Source organism: Chiloscyllium plagiosum, unplaced genomic scaffold (assembly GCF_037043375.1).
Source record: "Chiloscyllium plagiosum isolate Xiang-an unplaced genomic scaffold, Cpla_swu_hap1 HiC_scaffold_18, whole genome shotgun sequence".
In the NCBI taxonomy this organism is placed as follows: Eukaryota; Metazoa; Chordata; class Chondrichthyes; order Orectolobiformes; family Hemiscylliidae; genus Chiloscyllium; species Chiloscyllium plagiosum.
The window spans coordinates 48217840-48241941 of NW_028270156.1; the positions used below are offsets into that span (position 1 = coordinate 48217840).

At 41.4% G+C, this 24102-nt stretch overlaps 1 protein-coding gene across 9 annotated transcripts in view; it reads right to left on the reverse strand.

The window, feature by feature from the left end:
• abcc8 (ATP binding cassette subfamily C member 8) overlaps positions 1 to 24102 on the reverse strand; it is a 230583-nt gene that overhangs the window by 128533 nt on the left and 77948 nt on the right. For all 9 annotated transcript variants that reach the window (XM_043705956.2, XM_043705955.2, XM_043705950.2 and 6 more), the window contains 2 exons: positions 19246 to 19410; positions 13485 to 13640 (listed from right to left, as the gene is read on the reverse strand). In XM_043705956.2, the coding sequence (XP_043561891.2) occupies positions 13485 to 13640; positions 19246 to 19410 (321 nt within the window). The remainder of the gene's footprint in view (positions 1 to 13484; positions 13641 to 19245; positions 19411 to 24102) is intronic.

A 24102-nucleotide genomic window follows, 5' to 3' on the forward strand; every position in this document is an offset into this window, starting at 1 on the left:
CAAGAAGGAGTTAATTCTTTAGCTAATGTGATCACAAGGTTTGAGGAGAAAGCAGGAAATGAATTGGATAATCAGCCATAATCAGATTGAATGACAGAATAGACTCAAAAGGTCAAATAGCCAAGTTACTCCTACTTAGTATATTTCTATGACACCTATCTGTCACTCCACCAACTTGTCAATGTCCATTTTAAGGTCTACACTGTCCTACACATAGTTAACAATGCTTCCAAGTTTTGAATGATCTGTACACTTTGAAATTGCCCTGCACACCAAGATCTAGATCTCAAATGTATATCAGAAAAAGCAAGGGAAACAAGAAGACTGAAAAATTATGGCCAGTTTCTCTGCAATTTTCACTTCCTTCAATGTTCTTGGATGCACCTCATTCAGTACCAATGCCCTGTAAACTTGAAGTATGGAGACTCTATCCAGCACTTCCTCCTGATCAATTTTAAACCTGACTAATGTCTGGATTTTCTCTACTGTTACCATAGCCTGACATCAAGATAAGTAAAATAATCAGAAATAAATAAGGATTTCATTCTTGATTTCATTTTCAGTCAATATTGAATAGTTGTATAGTTTATGTGAGCATTTAATTGTTTGTGTTTGTGGTACATCCTTTTAATGTTTGGAAAATAAACATTGGGTTACATTTTTGTCTTGTTACCAGGGAGAGCTGAAAAGTCAGGAAAACATCCATAATGAGGAATTTTGATGACATCACTCTTGCCGAGTTATGTGAATTGAATCTTCTATTTACAACAGGCAATGCTACCTGTGGTTAGGAACTTGTTCATTGCGTGATGGTTTCCATAGTTATGCAAAAACACATAGCTGACCTATATCCGCAGAATAGCATTCCTCATGATAAAATTTTAGACCAAAAGAAACAGTAGTATTATCTTATTTAGATCTCACTACTGTAACAATGACAATATTCTCACTTGCAGGGGGACTGTGATATCAAGGTACCAAGGGTGTAGATCATTAGCGTGCATATGCTCAATCTCTTTAACAATTGACTGTGCAGCAATGTACATCAATGGAGCGGAGGTTGCAAGGATTGAGAGAGTCAAGTTCCTAGGGGTGATGATAACCAACAACCTGCCCTGGACTTCCCACATAGATACTGGTCAAGAAGATACAACAACACCTCTTCTTCCTCAGGTGACTTAGGAAATTCGGCATGTCTATAAAGACCCTCACCAACTTTTACAGATGAACCCGAGAAAGCATACTGTACGGGTGTGTAATGGCCTGGTATGGCAACTACTCTGTCTAGGACCTTGAGAAACTACAGAAGGTTGTGTGCACAGCCCAGGCCATCATAGAAGCCAAATTTCAATCCATGGACTCCATTTACAATTCCCACTGCTGCAGTAAGGCTGGCAAAATAATCAAAGACCCCTCCGACCTTAGTAATGCTCTCCTACAATCTCTTCCATCAGGCAGAAGATACAGAAGCTTGAACACACGCACCAACAATCTCAAGAACAGCTTCTTTCCTGCCATTATTAGACTAATGAATGGACTCTCTAACTTCAAATAATGATCTTGTTAATGTTGATCTTGCTTCGTTCACTTCCCATGAAGTGTAACCTGTTTGTCCAAGCCCCCTATGATCTGTATGACCTTGCTTACTATGATCTGCCTGTATTGCTCGCAAACAAAGATTTTCACTGTAGTTAGATACATGTGACTACAATAAATCAACAAATCAATTTTGGATTGTCTCTCTGAATATCTTGATACCTTGATTTTGGGGATTGTCTCAATAGTATTAATGACAAAAAACATATGACATATATACAAATGTAAAATTTTAAGCATTTTATAGTTCTGAGGTGGTCTCAACTCCAAGTGCAGGGAGAATAAATCAATGGTAATCCACAGGGTAATTCACACTCCCTATCTTCTTCTTCTGTCTATGTTGTCCAAACCAGTAATTAGCACTGGGTATTCTAATTTATAAACATGAACAATTCCCAACACATGTTCCCTTAGTGAGACATCTAAGTGTCTACTAAAATAACTGCTTCCAGCAAACTAAAACTTGTATCTCAAGTTATACTACAATATTCTCGATATTATTAAGAAAGCAATTGTATCTTGTATTGGCCATTGGTCTCATAAGGCTTGAAGGGAATCCAAGGATATTGTACAATCCCATTCCAGAGCCATTTGTGCTCAACTAAGTCTGAGAAGAGATCAAGAAATACAAGCATTCTATCCTGCCTATCTGGCAGCTGTGGGCACAGCTTTGCTTTGTCTGACAATGACAAGACCAAAACGCTGACTCTTTTTTAATGGATCTCTAAATTAGTTACAAAAAATCCTTTTTTTGCCTGAGTTATAGAGTTATAGAGTTTTCGGAACCCTTTCAGGTTTCACAACATCTTTCTGTTAGCAGGGAAACCAGAATTGCACACACTATTCCAACAGTCACCTAACCAATATCCTGTACAGCTGCAACATGGCCTCCCAACTCCTATATTCGATGCTCTGACCAATAAAGGAAAGCATACCAAGCACCTTCTTCACTATCCTATCTACCTGCGACTCTACGTTCCAGGAAATATGAATCTGTACTCTAAGGTCTCTTTGTTCAGCAACACACCCCAGAACCTTACCATTAAATGTATAAGTCCTGTTCTGATTTGCTTTTCCAAAATGCAACTCGTTGCATTTATCAAAATTAAACTCCATCTGCCACTCCTCAGCCCACTGGCCTATATCAGGATTTGAAAGACACAAGGAGAACTTCAACTTTTATCACTAATCTTTTGATAACTTTGAGAAAGTCATGGTCCTCTTCCTTAGACAACAGGGTCTTTGTGCTCATGACACTTATAAATAAAGCAAACCTACACCCTAAACCTCAACTTGAGCTACAAACCTTCACAATCCTTGCAAAGATATTTATAAATGGTGTTATAGAATTCCAGTAATTTACCCTAACTATGATCAAGGACTATGAAGCATTATGTTGGGGTTAAGATGTTGTGTGACTAGAAGGGAACTTGAAAGTAATCTGAATCATTCACAACGTAAATTAAACCTGTAAAGAATTCAAATGAAAAGTATGAGTGGTACAGTGCTGACCCTATGATAGCACTCCAGACTGTGTTGTGTTATAAGGTAATTAACAGGAGCTATCATATGTACAAATTGCCACGACCATGATCAGAACTCCTGATCACCTCTGGAGCTGATGAACTTGTAATTCCAATACGTGTTATTTTAGAAGAGGACTTAATTAGCTGAAGTTACTACAGGTGTGAATCCAGAAGATGTCTGGAAAGAAATTGTGGAAAGTCACACCTCATAGTGTCAAGGCAGCTCCACGAGAAAAACAAGCTACAAACAGAATTGTATCTCCTGCACAATGATTAAAAAAGACAGCTGTCTGGCCAGGAGACATATTCGCCTTTCAAGAATACACAGAGACAGGATTAAAAGGAGGCTTCAACTCTGGTCTGTGTGTGTTAGTGACCTTCCAGCCAACCACTGTTGAAAGGAATCAGGAATTTTCAATCAGCTTTCAAAAGACAAAATTTTCAAAATTGACTATTCAATTACCTATGTCAATAAGACTGGTTACATTCACGACCTGCAACAATCTACTCTTCACGAATAGCTCAGCGACTTATCCACATTGCTTTGATTTTACTTTAATTTTGTTTTGGATTCACTTCTTTTTCCTTACCACTGTGATTTTGTGCTACATTATGACTTATTCTTGCTTTTAGTAACTAATAAACTCACTCTTTTGTTAACTCAAGAAAGCCTGGTTAAATTGGCTCCTTTCAAAACACAATTCCTTTAAGTCCGGAAGTTATTGGCAAGGGAGGGAATCCTTCTTAAATTAACCTTGTTGTTATCAACTAAGGGGCCAGTGACCAATGAAGGGAGGCCAGTTCATTCCTCTTCAGTTGGGAGCTTACCATCATGGGGCACTCTGGAATGTTATTCGGGGGCAGGTTGTAACATGAAGCATACACACATCACTTATTGGTCCTGGGTATTACCATCATTGTAACAATCTTTCCTTAAATGACGTTAAAAAATCACACAACACCAGGTTATAGTCCAACAGGTTTATTTGGAAGGACAAGCTTTTGGAGCATTGCTCCTTTGTCAGGTAGCTAGTGGAGCAGGATCATGGGACACAGAATTTATAGTAAAAGATAAAAGTGTCATATAACTGATGCGATGTATTGAACAAACCTAGATTGCTGTAAAGTCTTAAATCACTTCGAGTGTGTTGTAGGTTTCGATTCATCAATATGTAAATACCAGAACTTCTTTCAAGTCACATTCCCAAGATAATTTAAGGTTTTATAAAAAAAAGGTGACAAAACTAAGGATTCTGGGTGATCCAAGATAGAGGATGGGAAAATTTCTGGCTGTAACAGCTGCTCCTTTGTTGAGGGTATTTTAGGTGTTGGAGGTGATTTCCTCAAATTCAAGGAGCAGCAATTACTGTTTTATATGTTGTTGCATTGTTTTGGAACTTTGAAAAAAAAGTCAAAATAACAGCAGTTTTAAAAGGGAGAAGAACAGACAAAGGAAGCACATGGTGAGGACAGTGCAGGAGAGAGAGAGAGAAAGAAACTGACACCACAGTGTACCTGCATAGTTACTGCCTTTGCTGTTTGAATTCATGTATCGCTGGACATTGAAGTGCATCTGAGAAAATTAAAAAACAATGAAGTTTACAACTAATCTTGGAGGAACCTGTTTGGAGAGGTCACAGCACAGAAGCAGATAAGTGAATTTTAAGCACAGCCTTGAAATAAGTCTGTAATAGTGAGAAGAGTGGATTCTTTCTTGATTGTATGTTTTATTGATCTATGTCTCTTGATTAAACTTAAAATATAAGCCATAAGTATTATTTTAACCCGGAGCAGTGTTTTGTAGAGGAATAAGACAATGCTATTTTCTGGGTCTGTAGATTGAAAGAAGCAAAAATGGCCTTTAGTAGAATGATATGCTCTTCTTGTTAGATATGGGAGTTTAGGGAGAGTTTAAGGGTTACTGAGGATTATTTCTGCAATAAATGCTGTTGGTTGCGAATCCTATCAGATCAAGTAGATTGGTTGGAGAGGCAATGAGGAATTTACAAGAGCAAGGGGATGTGATGGATGGCAGCTACAGGAAGAGAGGAAAGTCTCAGATACGGTCACTTAGATGGGTTAACTCCAGGAAAGGTAAGAGAGGTAGGCAGGTAGTGCAGGAATCTTCAGTGACTATCCGCATTTCAAACAAGTATGTTGTTTTGGAAAATGTAGGGGGTGATGGACACTCAGGGGAACGTAGCAAGAACAGCCAAGTTTCTGGCTCTAATGCAATGAGAGGTACGTCAGGTTCCAAGTGATCGATTGTGTTAGGGGACTCTCTAGTCCGAGGTACAGACAGATATTTCTGTGGCCACCCGCGAAATATCAGAATGGTGTGTTGCTTCCCTGGTGCCAGGATCAAGGATGTCTCAGAGAGGGTGCAGAATGTTCTCAAGGGGGGAGGGACCAGCAGGAGGTCATTGTACACATTGGAATCAACAACATAGGAAGGGAAAAGGTTTAAGTTCCGAAGAGAGATTACAGAGAGTTAGACAGGAATTTAAAAAGGAGGTCCAAGAGAGTAGCAATATCTGGATTACTCCCGGTGCTACGGGCTTGTGAGGGCAGGAATAGGAAGTCAGAACAGATGAATGCATGACTGAGGAGCTGGTGTATGGGAGAAGGATTCACATTTTTGGATCATTGGAATCTCTTTTGGGTAGAAGTGACTGTACAAGAAGGATGGATTGCGTCTAAATTGGAAGGGGACTAATATACTGGCAGGGAAATTTGTTAGAGCTGCTTGGGAGGATTTAAACTAGTAAGGTGGACTGGCGGGGTGGGGGGGAAGTGAGACTCAGGAAGATAGTGAGGAAAGATTTCAATCTGTGAATGGTACATTGAGAATAAAGGCAAGTCAAACAGTCAGGGCAGGCAGGGACAAAGCAGAGAACAAAATAGGACTGATAAATTAAACTGTATTTATTTCAATATAAGAGGCCTAACAGGGAAGGCAGATGAGCTCAGGGCATGGTTAGGAATATGGGACTGGGATATCATAGCAATTACAGAAACATGGCTCAGGGATGGACAGGACTGGCAGCTTAATGTTCCAGGATACAAATGCTACAGCAAGGACAGAAAGGGAGGCAAGAGAGGAGGGGGAGTGGCATTTTTGACAAAGGATAGCATTACAGCTGTACTGAGGGATGATATTCCCGGAAATACATCCAGGCAGGTTATTTGGGTGGAACTCAGAAATAAGAGAGGGATGATCACCTTATTGGGGTTGTATTATAGACCCCCTAATAATCAGTGGGAAATTGAGAAAGAAATTTGTAAGGAGATCTCAGCTGTAAGAATAATAGGGTGGTTATGGTAGGGGATTTTAACTTTCCAAACATAGATTGGGACTGCCATAGTATTAAGGGTTTAGATGGAGAAGAATTTATTAAGTGTGTACAAGAAAATTTTCTGATTCAGTATGTGGATGTTCCTACTAGAGAAGGTGCAAAACTTGACCTACTCTTGGGAAATGAGGCAGGGCAGGTGACTGTGGGGGAGCACTTTGGTGCCAGCAACCATAATTGGATTAGTTTTAAAATAGTGATGGAAAAGGATAAACCAAATCTAAAAGTTGAAGTTCTAAATTGGAGGAGGGTAAATTTTATGGTATTAGGCAAGAACTTTCAAAAGCTGATTGGGGGCAGATGTGCACAGGTAAAGGGACAGCTGGAAATGGGAAGCCTTCAGAAATGAGATAACGAGAGTCCAGAGAAAGTATATTCCTGTTAGGGTGAAAGGAAAGGCTGGTAGGTATAGGGAATGCTGACGACTAAAGAAATTGTGGGTTTGGTTAAGAAAAAGACGGAAGCATATGTCAAGTATAGACAGGAAGATTGAGTGAATCCTTTGAAGAGTATAAAGGCAGTAGGAGTATACTTAAGAGAGAAATCAGGAGCGCAAAAAGGGGAAATGAGATAGCTTTGGCAAATAGAGTTCAGGAGAATCCAAAGGGTTTTTACAAATACATTAAGGACAAAAGGGTAATGAGGGAGAGAATAGGGCCCTTCAAAGATCAGCAAGGCGGCCTTTGTGTGGAGCTGCAGGAGATGGGGCAGATACTAAATGAGTATTTTGCATCAGTATATACTGTGGAAAAGGACATGGAAGATATAGAATGTAGCGAAATAGATGGTGACATCTTGAAAAATGTCCATATTACAGAGGAGGAAGTGCTGGATGTCTTGAAACGCACAAAAGTCGATAAATCACAAGGACCTGATCAGGAGTACCCTAGAACTCTGTGGGAAGCTAAGGAAGCGATTGCAGGGCCTCTTACTGAGATATTTATATCATCAATAGTCACAGGTGAGGTAATGGAAGACTGGAGATTGGCTAATGTGGTACCATTATTTAAGAAAGGTGGTAAGGACAAGCCAGGGAACTATAGACCAGTGAGCCTGACCTCGGTGGTAGTCAGGTTGTTGGAGGGAATCCTGAGGGACAGGATGTACATGTATTTCTCTTTCCAATCCTCCCACTTCCTCCAAACCAAAGGAGTAGCCATGGGCACCCGCATGGGCCCCAGCTATGCCTGCCTCTTTGTAGGATATGTGGAACAGTCCATCTTCCGCAGCTACACTGGCACAACCCCCACCTTTTCCTCTGCTACATCGATGACTGTATCGGCGCTGCCTCGTGCTCCCACGAGGAGGTTGAACAGTTCATCCACTTTACCAACACCTTCCACCCCGACCTCAAATTCACCTGGACCGTCTCAGACTCCTCCCTCCCCTTCCTAGACCTTTCCATTTCTATCTCGGGCGACCAAATCAATACGGACATTTACTATAAACCGAACGACTCCCACAGCTACCTAGACTACACCTCCTCCCACCCTGCCCCCTGTAAAAACGCCATCCCATGTTCCCAATTCCTTTGTCTCCGCCGTATCTGCTCCCAGGAGGACCAGTTCCAAATCCGTACAACCCAGATGGCCTCCTTCTTCAAGGACCGCAATTTCCCCCCAGACGTGGTCGACGATGCACTCCACCACATCTCTTCCAACTCCCGCTCCTCCGCCCTTGAGCCCCGCCCCTCCAACCGCCACCAGGACAGAACCCCACTGGTCCTCACCTACCACCCCACCAACCTCCATGTACAGCGTATCATTCGCCATCATTTCCGCCACCTCCAAACGGACCCCACCACCAGAGATATATTTCCCTCCCCTCCCCTATCAGCGTTCCGAAAAGACCACTCCCTCCGTGACTCCCTCGTCAGGACCAAATCCCCCACCAACCCAACCTCCACTCCCGGCACCTTCCCCTGCAACCGCAAGAAATGTAAAACTTGCGCCCACACCTCCCCCCTTACTTCCCTCCAAGGCCCCAAGGGATACTTCCATATCCGCCACAAATTCACCTGCACCTCCACACACATCATCTGTTGCATCCACTGCACCCGATGTGGCCTCCTCTATATTGGGGAGACAGGCCGCCTACTTGCGGAACTTTTCAGAGAACACTTCTGGGACACCCGGACCAACCAACCCAACCACCCCGTGGCTCAACACTTCAACTCCCCCTCCCACTCCACCAAGGTCATGCAGGTCCTTGGACTCCTCCATCGCCAGACCATAGCAACACGATGGTTGGAGGAAGAGCACCTCATCTTCCGCCTAGGAACCCTCCAACCACAAGGGATGAACTCAGACTTCTCCAGTTTCCTCATTTCCCCTCCCCCCACCTTGTCTCAGTCAAATCCCTCGAACTCAGCACCGCCTTCCTACCCTGCAATCTTCTTCCTGACCTCTCCGCCCCCACCCCACTCCGGCCTATCACCCTCACCTTGACCTCTTTCCACCTATCGCATTTCCAATGCCCCTCCCCCAAGTCCCTCCTCCCTACCTTTTATCTTAGCCTGCTGGACACACTTTCCTCTTTCCTGAAGAAGGGCTTATGCCCAAAATGTCGATTCTCCTGTTCCTTGGATGCTGCCTGACCTGCTGCGCTTTTCCAGCAATACATTTTCAGCACTGATTAGGAATAGTCAACATGGCTTTATGTGTGGGAAATCATGTCTCACAAACTTGACTGAGTTTTTTGAAGAAGTAAAAAAGAGGATTGATGAGGGCAGAGCAGTAGATGTGATCTACTGGACTTCATCTGAAAAAGGTTACCCATGGGACAAGGTTCACCATGGGAGACTGGTTAATAAGGTTAGATCTCATGGAATATAGGGAGAACTAGCCATGTGGATACAGAACTGGCTCAAAGGTAGAAGACAGAGGGTGGTGATGGAGGGTTGTTTATCAGACTGTAGGCCTGTGACCAGTGGAGTGCCACAAGGATCGGTGCTGGGTCCACTACTTTTCATCATTTATATAAATGATTTGGATGGCAGCATAAGAAGTATGGTTAGTAAGTTTGCGGATGACACCAAAATTGGAGGTGTAGTGGACAGCGAACAAGGTTACCTCAGATTACAATGGAATCTTGATCAGATGGGCCAATGGGCTAAGGAGTGGCAGATGGAGTTTAATTTAGATAAATGTGAGGTGCTGCATTTTGGGAAAGCAAATCTTAGCAGGACTTATGCACTTTATGGTAAGGTCCTAGGGAGTGTTGCTGAACAAAGAGACCTTGGAGTGCAGGTTCATAGCTCCTTGAAAGTGGAGTCGTAGGTAGATAGGATAGTGAAGAAAGTGTTTGGTATGCTTTCCTTTATTGGTCAGAGTATTGAGTACAGGAGTTGAGTGGTCATATTGCAGCTGTACAGGACATTGGTTAGGCCACTGTTGGAATATTGCGTGCAGTTCCGGTCTCCTTCATATCGGAAAGATGTTGTGAAACTGAAAGGGTTCAGAAAAGATTTACAAGGATGTTGCCAGAGTTTGAGGATCTGAGCTACAGTGAGAGGTTGAACAGGCTGGGGCTGTTTTCCCTGGAGCGTCGGAGGCTGAGGGGTGACCTTATAGAGGTTTATAAAATCATGAGGGGCATGGATAGGATAAATAGACAAAGTCTTTTCCCTGGCTGGGGGAGTCCAGAACTAGAGGGCATAGGTTTAGGGTGAGAGGGGAAAGATATAAAAGAGACCTAAGGGGCAACTGTTTCACACAGAGGGTGGTACGTGTATGGAATGTGCTGCCAGCGGAAGTGGTGGAGGCTGGTAGAATTGCAACACTTAAAAGGAATTTGGATGGGTATATGAATAGGAAGGGTTTGGAGGGATATGGGCCAGATGCTGGCAGATGCGACTAGATTGGGTTGGGATATCTGGTCGGCATGGACGAGTTGGACCAAAAGGTCTGTTTCCGTGCTGTACATCTCTATGACTCTATGACTCTATCTCAGCTCAGACAATGGATTAAAGGTGTGGGGTTAGATTCTGTCTGTATTCCATCTTTAAGTCAGACTAGTTCTATTTCCAAACTGGGAATTATAAAATGTCACATGGACAGACTGCCTACAGGTTCTGTGCTTTTTGAACAAAATAGGATGTATCCGTAAATACAAATCTGCAAATTCACCCCCAAAGCATATATGTGTATGCATGTGTGTGAGGGAGAGAGGCATGCGTGCACACACACGCGCGCGTGCACACACACTCTCTCTGTCTCTCTCTCTCTCTCTCTCACTCACTGTCTCTCTCTCTCTCACACAGATGCACATGTCTATGGGATGAATTTGTATTTGCAGATTTGTATTTTCAGATACATTCTATTTTGTTCAATCTGTAAGCAGTCAATCCATGTGACATTTTTCCTACTATGGAAACAGAACTGGTCTGACTCAAAGTTGGAGTACAGACAGACTCTAACCCTGCACCTTTAATGCATTGTATGAGTTGAGATGTCACCTTTTTTTATTAACACCTTAAGTTAATTGGGACTGTGACTTGAAATAAATTCTGGGATTTACATAATAATGAATCGAAACCTACAACCCATTCTAAGTGATTAAAGACTTGACAACAAGCTAGGTTTGTTCAATACAAGGCATTAGTTATATGGCACTTTGATCTTTTATAATAAACCCTGTGTCCTATGATCCTGCCCCACCAGCTACCTGACAAAGGAACAGTACTCCGAAAACTTGTACTTTCAAATAAACCTATTGCACTATAACCTGGTGTTGTGTGATTTTTAATTTTGTCCACCCCAGTCCAACACCAGCACCTTGCACACCCTTAAATGAGAACAGCAGGCTACACATAAAATTTGGCAAAAATCTGTGGAATTGATTTTATGATGCCAAGAGCTACATGAAAGTTGTTAAAGAAACTTTGAACAAAAAGTACTCTACTTCAGATTTTCTTTTCCACTTGGATCAGGAAAGAATCTGTGCTCACTTTGTCCCAATCACACTGATGCATAATTCTCTCTTACACGTCCAACAGAGACATGGTTATTCACAGGACCAAAGCTCAATAAAATATTCAGTACAGGTGAATACATTGGAGCAACACACAGTCACAAAACATTCAGAATTAAAACAAAGAACTGTGAACATCTGGAAAACCATAGAGTTAAATCATTGTAAAGAGGAAATGCATACAGGAGAAAAATTAGAAAAAGACAAACAGTAAAAGTGCTCTTCATACATTTTACTTGCATATGTGTAGGTATCATAGAAATAGAAGTTGGAAATTTTCCCAAGTATTCAATCCTGCCTCAATTGTTCTTGACACATTTCCCACCTCTTCCAGTCTCAGAGAGTTTTAATACCCCGAAATGAGTGGCACAGCGAGTCAGATATCAATACTTTAAAATGTTGGAATCTGGCCCCAAATTGCATCTCATTCCTGTTCTGGGTTTAATGGAGGTTGGACAATGGGCAGACAATCATTCTTCTTCCTGGAGGTAAGTTAGCAATTAAAAGATTGTTCCCAGACTTTGGAAAGCTCTCACAACTGGAAGGAAGTGAAGATAACTATAGGGAGAAAAGTAAGTATCAATATAGCACCTCTTGGGGCCAAGAGGAAAAGGGTGCTTCCTCCTTGACACGCCCGACTCCACAGTTATAGATTTCACCCACAGTCAAGGATTGGAATCCTCGCTCCCCAAACACAAGATCCTGGAGTAGTCTGACTAATTCTTGCAGTCTGCATTTTCTGACTAGAGACCAAACTTTGCAATCAATCAGTCTGACTTCCAGACAGTGAATCTGTCCAGTGCAAAAGATTAGTACTAAAATTAAGTTCCACAAGGTGGGCAGAAACCCACACTACCCAGCTGAATCTCTAGAAACTGCCACATGCCTACACAAATCTTCCTATGTTTCACAAGGTTTAGAATTGCCCCCAATATGTTTGTACTTACCACAAGAAGCAGAAATAATGTGCTGCTAAAGCCATTCTTTAACCAAAACTCAGCTTTTGGATGATAAAAATTAAATAAATGATAAAATTAATGAAAAGACAAACCTTTTTGTGGTGTTCATATTACATTGTTAGGAGTGTGATGTTGTCCCAAGGTAAATAATTCTAACACTATGAAGTCCAGCTATTGTCATCGTGAAGGCAGATATCACAAAAGCTTTCACACAAATAAGGTGCATGGCTAGTTAATTCACATGTTTGATGGAATTAGTTGAGAAAAGTATTAGCCAGTACCCCACCATGCAATTTGACTCTTGTTGAATCATGGATTGTTTACCTTTTTCCAAAAAAGGCTTTGGTTTAACATCTCATGTTAAATACGATTCTTAACAATGAAGCACTAGTTCTGATGTTCTGTTATCACCGAAGGCATGAAAAGGGCTTTATCTCATAATCCTCGACCTCAGAAGTAAGAATGTTATTTAAAGTATGTCATTTCAAGAGATCAAACTATTTTCAATATGGAAATGTGTATTTGATCTGATGGAGAGATGCTAAGTCTTCTCATTCTGAACATGTTTCCAGCAACCCTGCTTTGTAAGGGCAACCACGTTCTAAAAAAATCAGCAGTCTGAGTCTGGATCTCCAGGGTTATTCTTCTGCCATTTAGTAGCAGCGACAGCTGTCTTCAGACACATCATCTGTTGACCTCACCTCCATGCACTGTGAGGATTGAGGTGTGAGAACTCTGACATAACCTGTTACTGTTCTGAGTCCCCAAGTTTGGTTTCAGTGCTTCAAGGGAAAACAGTTCAGCCCTTAAAAGATCACCCAGGAATTTCAAAGGAGGACTGGAGCCTGACATATTCAGTTTGGCCTGATGTCCAGCTCTCACTTGAGAAGACTCTGAAAAAGCCGTGACATAGTAGATATGGTAGCAAAGCCTAATTTATACAAGTTGTATTCAATTTCAGGGGATAAGTATCCTATATTTCCAATACTTAACCGATGCTATATATCTGCACAACCATCATTAATGTTGGAATGGCTGTGACTAGAGAGATTTAACAAATATATTTATAATGCTTTTACCTGCACAGGCATGGCCCAAAGATTTGGAGAGAGAAAGAAAAACCACATTAGCTGGTTTGTATCAATGGCAATCAGATTGCAGATCTGCCCAACGGTCATCTCCCCCATGGACATGTTTGAGGTTGACAAACGAAGAATCTTGTTGTAAATCTTCGCCTGTAAAATACAAAAAGAAAACTGATTTCAGCAGATGTGAGAAACTGTCAGGAAAATTCTCCACCAATAAGTTTTAATGTAATTTCAACAAGATTTTGAATAGTGTAAAACTAAGTAGTTGTGATTATATTAGTGCAGCACCTGAAGTGATAGCAAGTCATAAATAAAATGGAATTGTATGAACTCAAATACATTTTATTTCATATAACAAAAATAAATCAGTTGTTCTTGCCTTATTAGAAATTTTGGTCTCTCTGATGGAGCATAATGGTCAATAACTGCTCAGGCTCATCAACTCATTTCCATTCTGCTATGAATTACAGGTATCTCAGTGGTTCTGGAAGGACTGGATATTTACCAACTAACAGTCCAACCATGTGCTGGGGAATTATTCTTGGAATATCAGCAGTAGTTCACACCTGCTAATACTGGTCCAGCTTAAAAAGGAAATCGTTATTTGCTGGTTATTTTACAAATGGCTTTTAATGGCCTTTCAAAAACCACTGCTTAGGTTGCTCACTACCCAATGTAAATGCGTAGACACTGTTGGAACAGGGCATTAAGGGTAGAGCACCGATGTTGATACTTTATTGTTTTCATCTGGTGAACGAAGTTAAAATCAGTCTGACTGTTTCTCACACTGAAGGAAGAAGTGGTAGCTTCTCTCACCAGTGAATGGTCATCAGTTTCTTGTAATGCTCCTTACTTTTTCTACTATCAATGTAGGACTATGGACACCAACAAGTTTTCATCTAAATTAGAGATAAACAGCCAGGAAAGCTGAAACCATGATGTAAATATAATTACAGCATTGCTAATGGATCCAGAGGATCAGGAATGGTTCAACAAGGTTTCCAGGAAACCAACCTTTGATCTGCTGCTTCTCCCCATTCCATGTTTACAATATCTTCACAACCATCTGCTCCTCGCACCCATCGTCTGACTGCTCCCCTGATCAACGAATGCTTCCCTATCATTTTGCCACCCACACTATAATTGAGCCACACCGTCATCCACAATTGATACCCTTAACAACCATTTTGGCCTTTCCACTCCTTCCATCTCATGAGTGGAATCCCCAGCCACTATTCCCCACCCTCCCCAAAGATCTTCCTGGTCAATATACTGGCCAAAGGTGGGAAACCTGTGGAAAACAATAAGTATTCAGCCACTGAAGAAAGCCCATCTTTTAAACTGGGCTGGAGATTGCATTGTAGTCACCACCGATCTACTTGACCCGGAAACTCTCCTACACTTAGTACTTGCCACATGTGTATTGGAAGGTTTTGCAGGTTGGTAATCAACCTGGTTGGTCACATCATGAACACCAGCAAGCCAATGAATGGGAACTGAACCAAGAATATCTGGCTCAGAGGTAGGCCTAGCACCCAAAGTCTCAATCTAGTTGGAGTTTAAAACCAACAAGGCATAATGGCAGTCTGTACGCCCAGGTTTCCTGTTCCTCACTTCAAATTTAAGGCAAAATGGAAGCAACAGAAAACAACAAATTTGTACTCCTCTCCTCTGGTCATTATGTCCTTCATCCAAGCAAAACTAATCTTCTTGATGGCCTCATGTCTAAACTCACCCCAGATTAAATGACTTTTAATTGCTGCCTTGATTATCTCAGAAAATCTCTATTTCTGCTTAATTTACATGTAATTTGTGACTCATAACGTTTCTGTAACTCAAAAACAGCTTTATTTTTCAAACAAACTTAGTAATTAGTAGTGAGTCAAGAATCAGTCTTTATTGACTTGATTGGAAACTGAGGAAACTAGGTCATACGAAGTCAGCGCATTAGTATTTCATTTGGAACTGTGTAGCTGAAACAGGTTTCAACCTCTAGTTGTTTGCTGAGTCTTTATTTTCAGCCATTTCACTAAGAGAGTTTCACACGGAGCAGTCATCTCCCTCGGAAGGTGAAAAGAAAGCCAGAACATTCTTATGATAAAATTAGATGAGTAATCCCATGTTAACTTAGTAGGGGTGGGGTTTGGAACTATATTTAACTCAGAATCCTTGACTTGAAAGTGATCCCTGCATTCCCTTAGGAAAGGGCACAAAGACAGCCCATAGCGCTCTGTTTCTTAGTGTTGCTCAAATTTGCTTGAACCAAAAGCATGAGGGGGATTCAGAAGGTTATTGACATTGTTTCAAGTTCCCTCTGTCTATGGCAATCATGGGACCAGCTCAAACCCCTGTCTTACCACTAACAAAACATACTGAAATCTTAAAACAGCATTAAAAGACTCCAACTAAATGACCTGCTAACATTTGCCTATTTTTTTTAACCAACCATGAAAATGGGCTTTGTGTTTGAAATGTTCAGCTGCATATATGTTTGACAAGTACATACAATATATCCTTTTTACTTAAAGACTCGAAAGAAGCTATAACCATAATAAGTAGAGAGATACTGTGGCCAGAATTTTATGGGACTATTATGGGCTTTTGCATTAGAACTGAGGCAATTTGAAATCTATTCTAGCACAGTGGCCCTCATAGGGGATTTGGTACCTTTTATGAACATTGCAAACAATAGCAGTCAAATCAATGAATCAGACTGAAGGGTCTTTACTCAGTTTGCAGAACCTGAGTCAGGAGGTGTAAGGCAGAATAGTGAAATTATTGTAAAATCATGTAGAGAAGGTGAAATAAAAAGAGGAAAATAAAAACAACAGTCTGTCATGTATGAGAGAGAAAAAATATTATTCACTTTTAAAATAATTACTAAATATCCAAGAATAATTAAATTCAAAGAAATGTGATCCCATAGCTATCAAAGTAAATTTTCATTGGAGTGCTAAAGTAGTAGTTTGGCAATAATTAAGGTATAACATGGCATTAAGATTTCACTTATAGAGAAAACTGTTGTCTTTACTGGTGAGTTTAGTGGAGGAGTAAGACCCATGTTCCTATGTTCCAACAATTCTACTGTGAGACCTTTGGTGAGGAACTGCTATAGCAAAGTTTATGGAGAAGCAGGACAATTCAGAAATTGACTCCATTTTCAGCCATTCATTCCCATCATTGCCATCCTTTTCTCCATCTCCTGTCTTCTGTTAGCAATTTCCCTTTTATTGCCATTCATTTTTATCTTGTCCTCTTTCATTGCCACTGCTACTCATTTCTACTTGGGTCCAATGGTGAAAGCACTGGTACAGGTATTTGCCTTCTTACCATGTGGTTCCAAATACTAATAGCAGTTGCAGCCCTTCTTTTAAAGTGGAGAAGGCATCAGAATGGCTACATAATACATACAGTTGGAATCATTCATAATTTATATAAACTGAAGCAAAAGCTCTCTGACTGAATCTTAAGATACATGACAACAGCTATGTATTTTTCTTCCTTTCTTCTCATTGAGAAAAAGCTTTGAGTGGTTAATCTTGCTTCCCATTTCTCTCCCTGTTAACCCTGACACTCAGCAGTGTGAGCGAATTACAGGTGCAAAGTTATGTCCCACCAGTTGGTGGTACTGAACATTGATACTCCAACATGTCACCCTTCCAGAATCATTTGCTTCTCATAAAATTTTAATCAGGGACGTTTAGCTTCTCTGCTTACTAATAAATATGTTCTGCTTGACACAGTCACATAGTTCAGAAACTTCGTAACAAACTTTGTTCCATAAACAACATCAATTTTATCTTCAGGCACATATTACTGCCAAAGTGCAAATGACCATTTAAAGTGCTGAGGTTGGTTTAATTACAAACCATTGGCAGGCCACAAGATTTTTGTTTGGCCCCCATATAAATACTTCTATAAGCTGGTAACACTTTTTGTTGATGTCTCCAGCAGTGCCTTAAGGACAATGTCGAGGGAAACCAAGTCTGAAATATACTACACATACTTCACTCATTTCTCTGTAAAAGTCACACAGTCCTGCAACAAGCATCGAGCTCTTACGTGAATGTTTATGCAGTTTTCCGTCTGAATTTCAGATCATGATATGTGAAGAGAGAACTTTCACAAATCACACTAGAGAGCTGTGTTTGAGAATGGACCATGTGTTGATGTAAATTAAGGAGTTTTGCAGAATACATGAGGCTGATGTACCTTATTTAAAGATAATAAGCAAGCAGCTTCAGTGACAATGCCTTTGCAAGCCCCACAGCCCCAACTACGACAGACTGATATCTCAGTGTGCAGGTAGCAGGCTTTGTACACAGGAAAAAGCAGATATCAATTTAATAACCTTCCTGATGATTGATTTAACTGGACAAATGAGTACACAAGATTCCTGGCCCTGGCATATTTTCAACTGCTGATCATATATTTCACAGATGAGAAGCAGACAGTGAACAATTTAAAGATTCTCCCTTTAGCTCTTTGAGGTTGTCATATCATGAAAGTAGTAGAGGTATGGAACACAAATTCAAGACATTACTCGTAGTCTGGCATAAAATCATTTGGACAGCATTTTTATTTGCTGTTCACTTGCTGCCCTCAGCAAAACTGCAGGAAAGATTTCTAAATTTTCAATTGTTACTTTTCTAAGTGGTGTTTTTTTTAAGAGAAACTATCTGACATAGTTTCCTAAACTGACATAAGAATTGTAATTTATTTCTGAATTTCATATTTGTATATCTTTAGGATGTTTATTAAGAATTGAATGCTAGGCATATCTAGTTCAGCAGGGTGCTTGATTTTCACACCTTCAATGACAATGGGATTGACAAAGGATCGAGGGCTTGCAATTCAAGTGAGACAATCTCTTTCATATCTTTTCTGTAAAAATATAATTGTTTTTTGGTTGCCATAAATCACTTTTAAAGCCTTTTCCCATTCAGACTGACAATTTAGATGTGAAACATCTTGTGGACTTTGGACTGTGCTGAGAGCAAATGTGACAAAATTGTGCATCTCCAGTTTAGAAGTTTGGTGAAGCAGTTAAATCATGTACCACTGCCTCTAGAGGTGCCACACAGACTCATCAATTCCCTGGGGACAGGCAGCTCTACATGATTAGCCCATGCAGGATTCTTCATTGATATTAGTGAGGAGATCCAGGTGTATGTGCCCTGCAGTGATGCCAAATCCTCAGGGAATTGATGAAGATCTGTATAATTCTGCCTCAAGCAGTGTTACGTGAAGGGAGTTCTCTCTCTCATTATGTTTATAAATGAGAAGGGAAAAGCAAGTCAATTTCAGGACTGTGCAAATTTGTGATATAAATTCCAAACACATACCAGTAGCAAGCACATTGAATATATTATTATTTTGATAATGGGAGAGATGCTTTTATATATTTTGCTGCTGCATGCTGCACATATTAAATTTAGGTTTGCCAACATTTATTTTATATTCACAGAGGCTGAAAGACGGTCACCTCATTGGTCACAGTTAGACTTAACTTAAGACCCTTGTGGAGAATGCACAATGTGGTAACTCACCACACTGATCACTCAATACAATTTATAGAGAGAACCAAACATTATTCCATCAAAGTAAATATATCAGAAATCTCATTTCAATGTACAATTGCATTTTTATTTCTCAGAACACTTGTTGGGAAGGAAAATTCTCATCCGTTTTAAAAGAAGAATTAGCTTAATGCAGAATGGATCTTTGTGATAGAAAGCACTTAAAACAATACCTGAATTGCTCCACGTAGATTAATTCCAGTTTCTATAGCAACATAGTAAGATGCCTGAAGAAATGTCCTTTGCAAGAGAAGGGCAAGAAACAAAAGGACTGCGATAACATAAGCATTGGCCAAAAACTCCTGTGAGGAAATGAAGTAAACGCCCAGCAATTTTACCTATAAACAACAAATAGAATCTGTAAACAGTCAGCCTCAATGCCGACAGCATGTAACTTGCAAAATATAATTTCTTTACAACATTCATGAATTAGTTTAATTTAGTAAAATCATCAGCAAAATGGAAATACGAATTCTTACAACAGGTGAGGAAAAGTGAACTAGCTTCCCTTTTTTACCCTCTCCTCACTCTGCAGCAACAACGATGATAGTTCTTTTCGGTCTGCAGCAATATCATACTTAAAATAAAATGCAATACCAATCAAAATTAAAGTGAAAATGCAATGTTTTATTGAGTAAAAGAAAAATAATTCTTATTATTTACAAACCCTATTAAAATACAACAAAATGCAACATCAAATACATACACAAATACAGGTATAACTTTTAAAAAAGGTGAGAGTGTTTAGCTGTATAGGAATAATAAATGTGCAGTTTAAAAAGCTCTGTGGGTCCTTATATTGTTATAAGTGAACCTGAGACCATAGCTGTTTAGTTGATGTCTTATCTCCTAAGCAGTAGTGACATTTGAAATGCTTAGAATGCTGAGAAGGAAACAGGAAGAGACAGAGTTTTCCATCCCTTGCTGATACCAATGTATGTTCCTTTTCTTTTTCTGATGCTCTGCTGTGGTATCTATGTGACTGTCTGTGTGGAGTTTGTATATTCTCTCCGTGTCGGCGTGGGTTTCCTCTAGGTGCTCCATAGAACATAGAAAAGTACAGCACTGACCAGGCTCTTTGGCCCACGATGTTGTGCTGAGGTTTAATCCTTATGTAAAACATAGTAACTTAACCTACACACCCCTTAACTCACTGCTATCCATGTGCATGTCTAGCAGTCGCTTAAATGTCCCCAGTGACTCTGCTACCACTACCACAGCTGGCAACGCATTCCATGCATTCACAACTCTCTGCGTAAAGAACCTACCTCTGATGTCTCCTTTATACCTTCCTCCTAATATCTTCAAACTATGACTCCTTGTACCAGTCAATCCTACCCTGGGGAAAAGTCTCTGGTTATTGACTCTATCTATTCCACTCATTATTTTGTACACCTCGATCAGGTCTCCTCTCTTCCTCCTCTCCAGAGAGAAATGTCTGAGCTTATTCAACCTTTCTTCATAAGGCAAGCCCTCCAGTCCAGGCAGCATCCTGGTAAACCTTCTTTGCACCCTCTCCAAAGCCTCTGCATCTTTCCTATAGTAGCGCAACCAGAACTGGACACAATATTCTAAGTATGGTCTCACCAGGGACTTGTAGGGCTGCAGCAAAACCTCGCGGCTCTTAAACTCGATCCCCCTGTTAATGAAAGCCAAAACACCATATGCTCTTTTAACAACCCTATTCACACGGGTGGCAACTTTGAGGGATATATGTACTTGCACGCCCAGATCCTTCTGTTCCTCCTGTCTTTAATCCTATATTCAGCATTCGAGTTCAACCTTCCAAAATGCATCACTTCGCATTTATCCAGGTTGAACTCCATCTGCCATTTCTCAGCCCAGTTCTGTATCCTGTCTATGTCATGCTGCAGCCTGCAGTAGCCCTCTATACTATCAACGACAGCTCCAACCTTTGTGTCATCTGCAAATTTACTAACGCACCCCTTAACCTCCTCATCCAAGTCATTTATAATCTACAAAGAGCAGAGGCCCACGAACAGAGCCCTGTGGGACTCCACTCAACACTGTCCTCCAGGCAGAATACTTTCCATCTACAACCACTATCTGCCTACTGTCAGCCAGCCAATTCTGAATCCAGATAGCCAAATCTCCCTGTATCCCATACTTCCTGACTTTATGAATGAGCCTACCATGGGGAACCCTATCAAATGCCTTGCTGAAGTCCAGATACACCACATTCACTGCTCGACCGTCATCAACCTGTCTTGACACTTCCTCAAAGAACTCAATAAGATTTGTGAGGCATGACCTGCCCCTCACAAAGCCATGTTGACTGTCTTAAATCACACCATGCTTTGCGAAATAGTCATAAATCCTATCCCTCAGAATTCTTTCCAAAACTTTGCTGACCACAGACCTAAGACTGACTGGTCTGTAATTGCCAGGGATTTCCCTATTACCCTTCTTGAAAAGAGGAACAACATTCACCTCCTTCAAATCCTCTGGTATGACTCCTGAGGAGAGCGATAGGTAAATATCCTCACCAGCGGCTTAGCAACTTCCTTTCTCACTTCCCAGAGCAGCCTTGGATAAATCTGGTCTGGCCCTGGGGACTTATTAATCTTAATGTTTTCCAGAATTTCTAGCACATCAACTTCATTAATCTTGATCTGGTCAAGACTGTATACCAGCTCTGATAAGTTTTCATTTACAACAAGTTCCCTTTCCTTGGTGAAAACTGAAGCAAAAAACTCATTTAGGGCTTCCCCTATCTGCTCAGACTCCATGCACAAATTCTCTCCTTTATTTTTGATTGGCCCTACCTTCTCCCTGATCATTCTCTTATTCCTCACGTATGAGTAAAATACCTTTGGGTTCTCCCTAATCCTTCTTGCCAAGCCTTTTTTGTGCCCCCTCCTGGCTCTCCGCAGTCAATTTCTGAGCTCCTTTCTATCAAGCCTGTAATCCTCTAAAGCTGTGTTAGATCCTTGCGTCTTCCACCTTACGTAAGCTGCCTTCTTCTTTTTGACGAGAAGTTCCTATGTTCTTGTCATCCAAGGTTCCTTAATCTTACCCTTTCTTACCTGTCTCAGAGGAACAAATTCATGCATCACTCGCAACAACTGCTTCTTAAATAGTCTCCACATGTCTGCTGTGCCCTTTCTGTGGAACAATTGCTCCCAGTCTGTACTTCCCAACTCCTGTCAGATACCTTCATAATTTCTTTTTCCCCAATTAAATATCTTCCCTCAGTAACTGCTTCTGTCCCACTCCAAGGCTATGCTAAATGTGAGGCAGTTGCGATCACTGTTACTAAAGTGCTCTCCCACCGTGAGATCTGACACCTGTTCTGGCTCGGTGCCGAGCACCAAGTCCAAAATGGCCTCTCCCCTCATTGGTCTGTCTACCTACTGAATAAGGAACCCCTCCTGAACACACCTGACAAAAACGGCTCCATCCAAACCATCTGCACTTAGAAGGTTCCAGTCGATATTGGGAAAGTTGAAATCATCCATAACAACAACCCTGCTACATCTGCACTTTTCCAGAATCTACCCGCCTATGAGACCTTCAATCTCTCTACTGCTATTAGGTGGTCTGTAGAAAACCCCCGATGCGGTGGCTGTTCCCTTGCTGTTTCTAACTTCCACCCATACTGACTCAGTAGACAAACCTTCCTCAACAACCTTTGTTTCTATAGCTGTGATGCACTCTCTGATTAGCAATGCTACACCCCTCCTCATTTTCCACCCTCCCTGTTCTTTTTAAACATTCTAAACCCTGGAACATCAAGCAACCATTCCTGTCCCTTTGGAACCCATATCTCTGTTATGGCCACAACATCATTGCCCCAAGTATTGATCCACGTTCTAAGTTCATCACTTTTATTTCGGACACTCCTTGCATTAAAACAGACACACTTTAACCAATCCCTTTGTTTCATTACGTGAGAAACCTTCCTGACAGATTCAATACACCCTGTCATTGCCCCATCTGCAACGGACACCCTCTCAGACATGTGGCTTTGATTCCCACCCCCCCCCCCGCCAAACTAGTTTAAACCCTCCTGAATCACACGAGCAAATCTCCCACCCTGGACATTTGTGCCCCTCCGGTTCAGGTGCAACCCGTCCTTCATGTACAGGTCCCACCTTCCCCAGAAGGTATCCCAGTGGTCTAGGTATCTGAAGCCCTCCCTCCCGCACCAGCCTCACAGCCACGTGTTAAGCTGCATTCGCTGACTATTCTTCATCTCATATCTCATGGCACCGGTAGCCAACCTGAGATCACTACTCTACTCGTCCTGCTCTTCAGCTTCCAACCTAACTCTCTGTAGTCACTTTTCAGATCTTTAATCACTTTCCTGGCTATATCATTGGTGCCAATATGTACCACGATTTCTGGCTGCTCGCCCTCTCCCTTCAGAATCTTGTAAACCGGATCGGTGACATCCCGGACCCTGGCACCGGGGAGGCAATATATCTTCCGGGAGTCCTGGTCCTGACCACAAAATCTCCTGTCAATCCGTCTAACTACCGAGTCCCCTACCACTAGCGCTTCTCTATTTTCCACCCTTCCTTTCTGAGCCACAGTGCCAGGCTCAGTGCCAGAGACCTGACAACTATGGCTTTCCCCTGGTAGGCTGTCCCCACCAGCAGTATCCGAAACGGTATACTTATTGCTGAGGGGAACGCCCACAGAGGATCCCTGCTCTGACCGTCGGTTCCCTTTCCTCCTCCGACAGTAACCCAGCTGTCCTGTGTCTGGGGAATGGCCACTTCCCTGTACATTCTCTAAATTTCCCCCTCAGCCTCCCGGATGATCTGAAGTTCATCCAGCTCCAGCTTCAGTTCCCTAACTCAGTTTTCGAAGAGCTGGAGTTAGCTGCACTTCCCGCAGACGTAGTCGGCACAGACATGTGAAGTAAGTCGCCCCTGCTACAGTCTGCAGGAGGAACATGCAACTGCCCTAACATCCATATCCCACTATTCTGAAAGCCCGCACAGAACTAAAAAAGGAAGAGTAGAAAAAAAAAGAGAAAACTGAAAACTTACCTAGTTTACAGG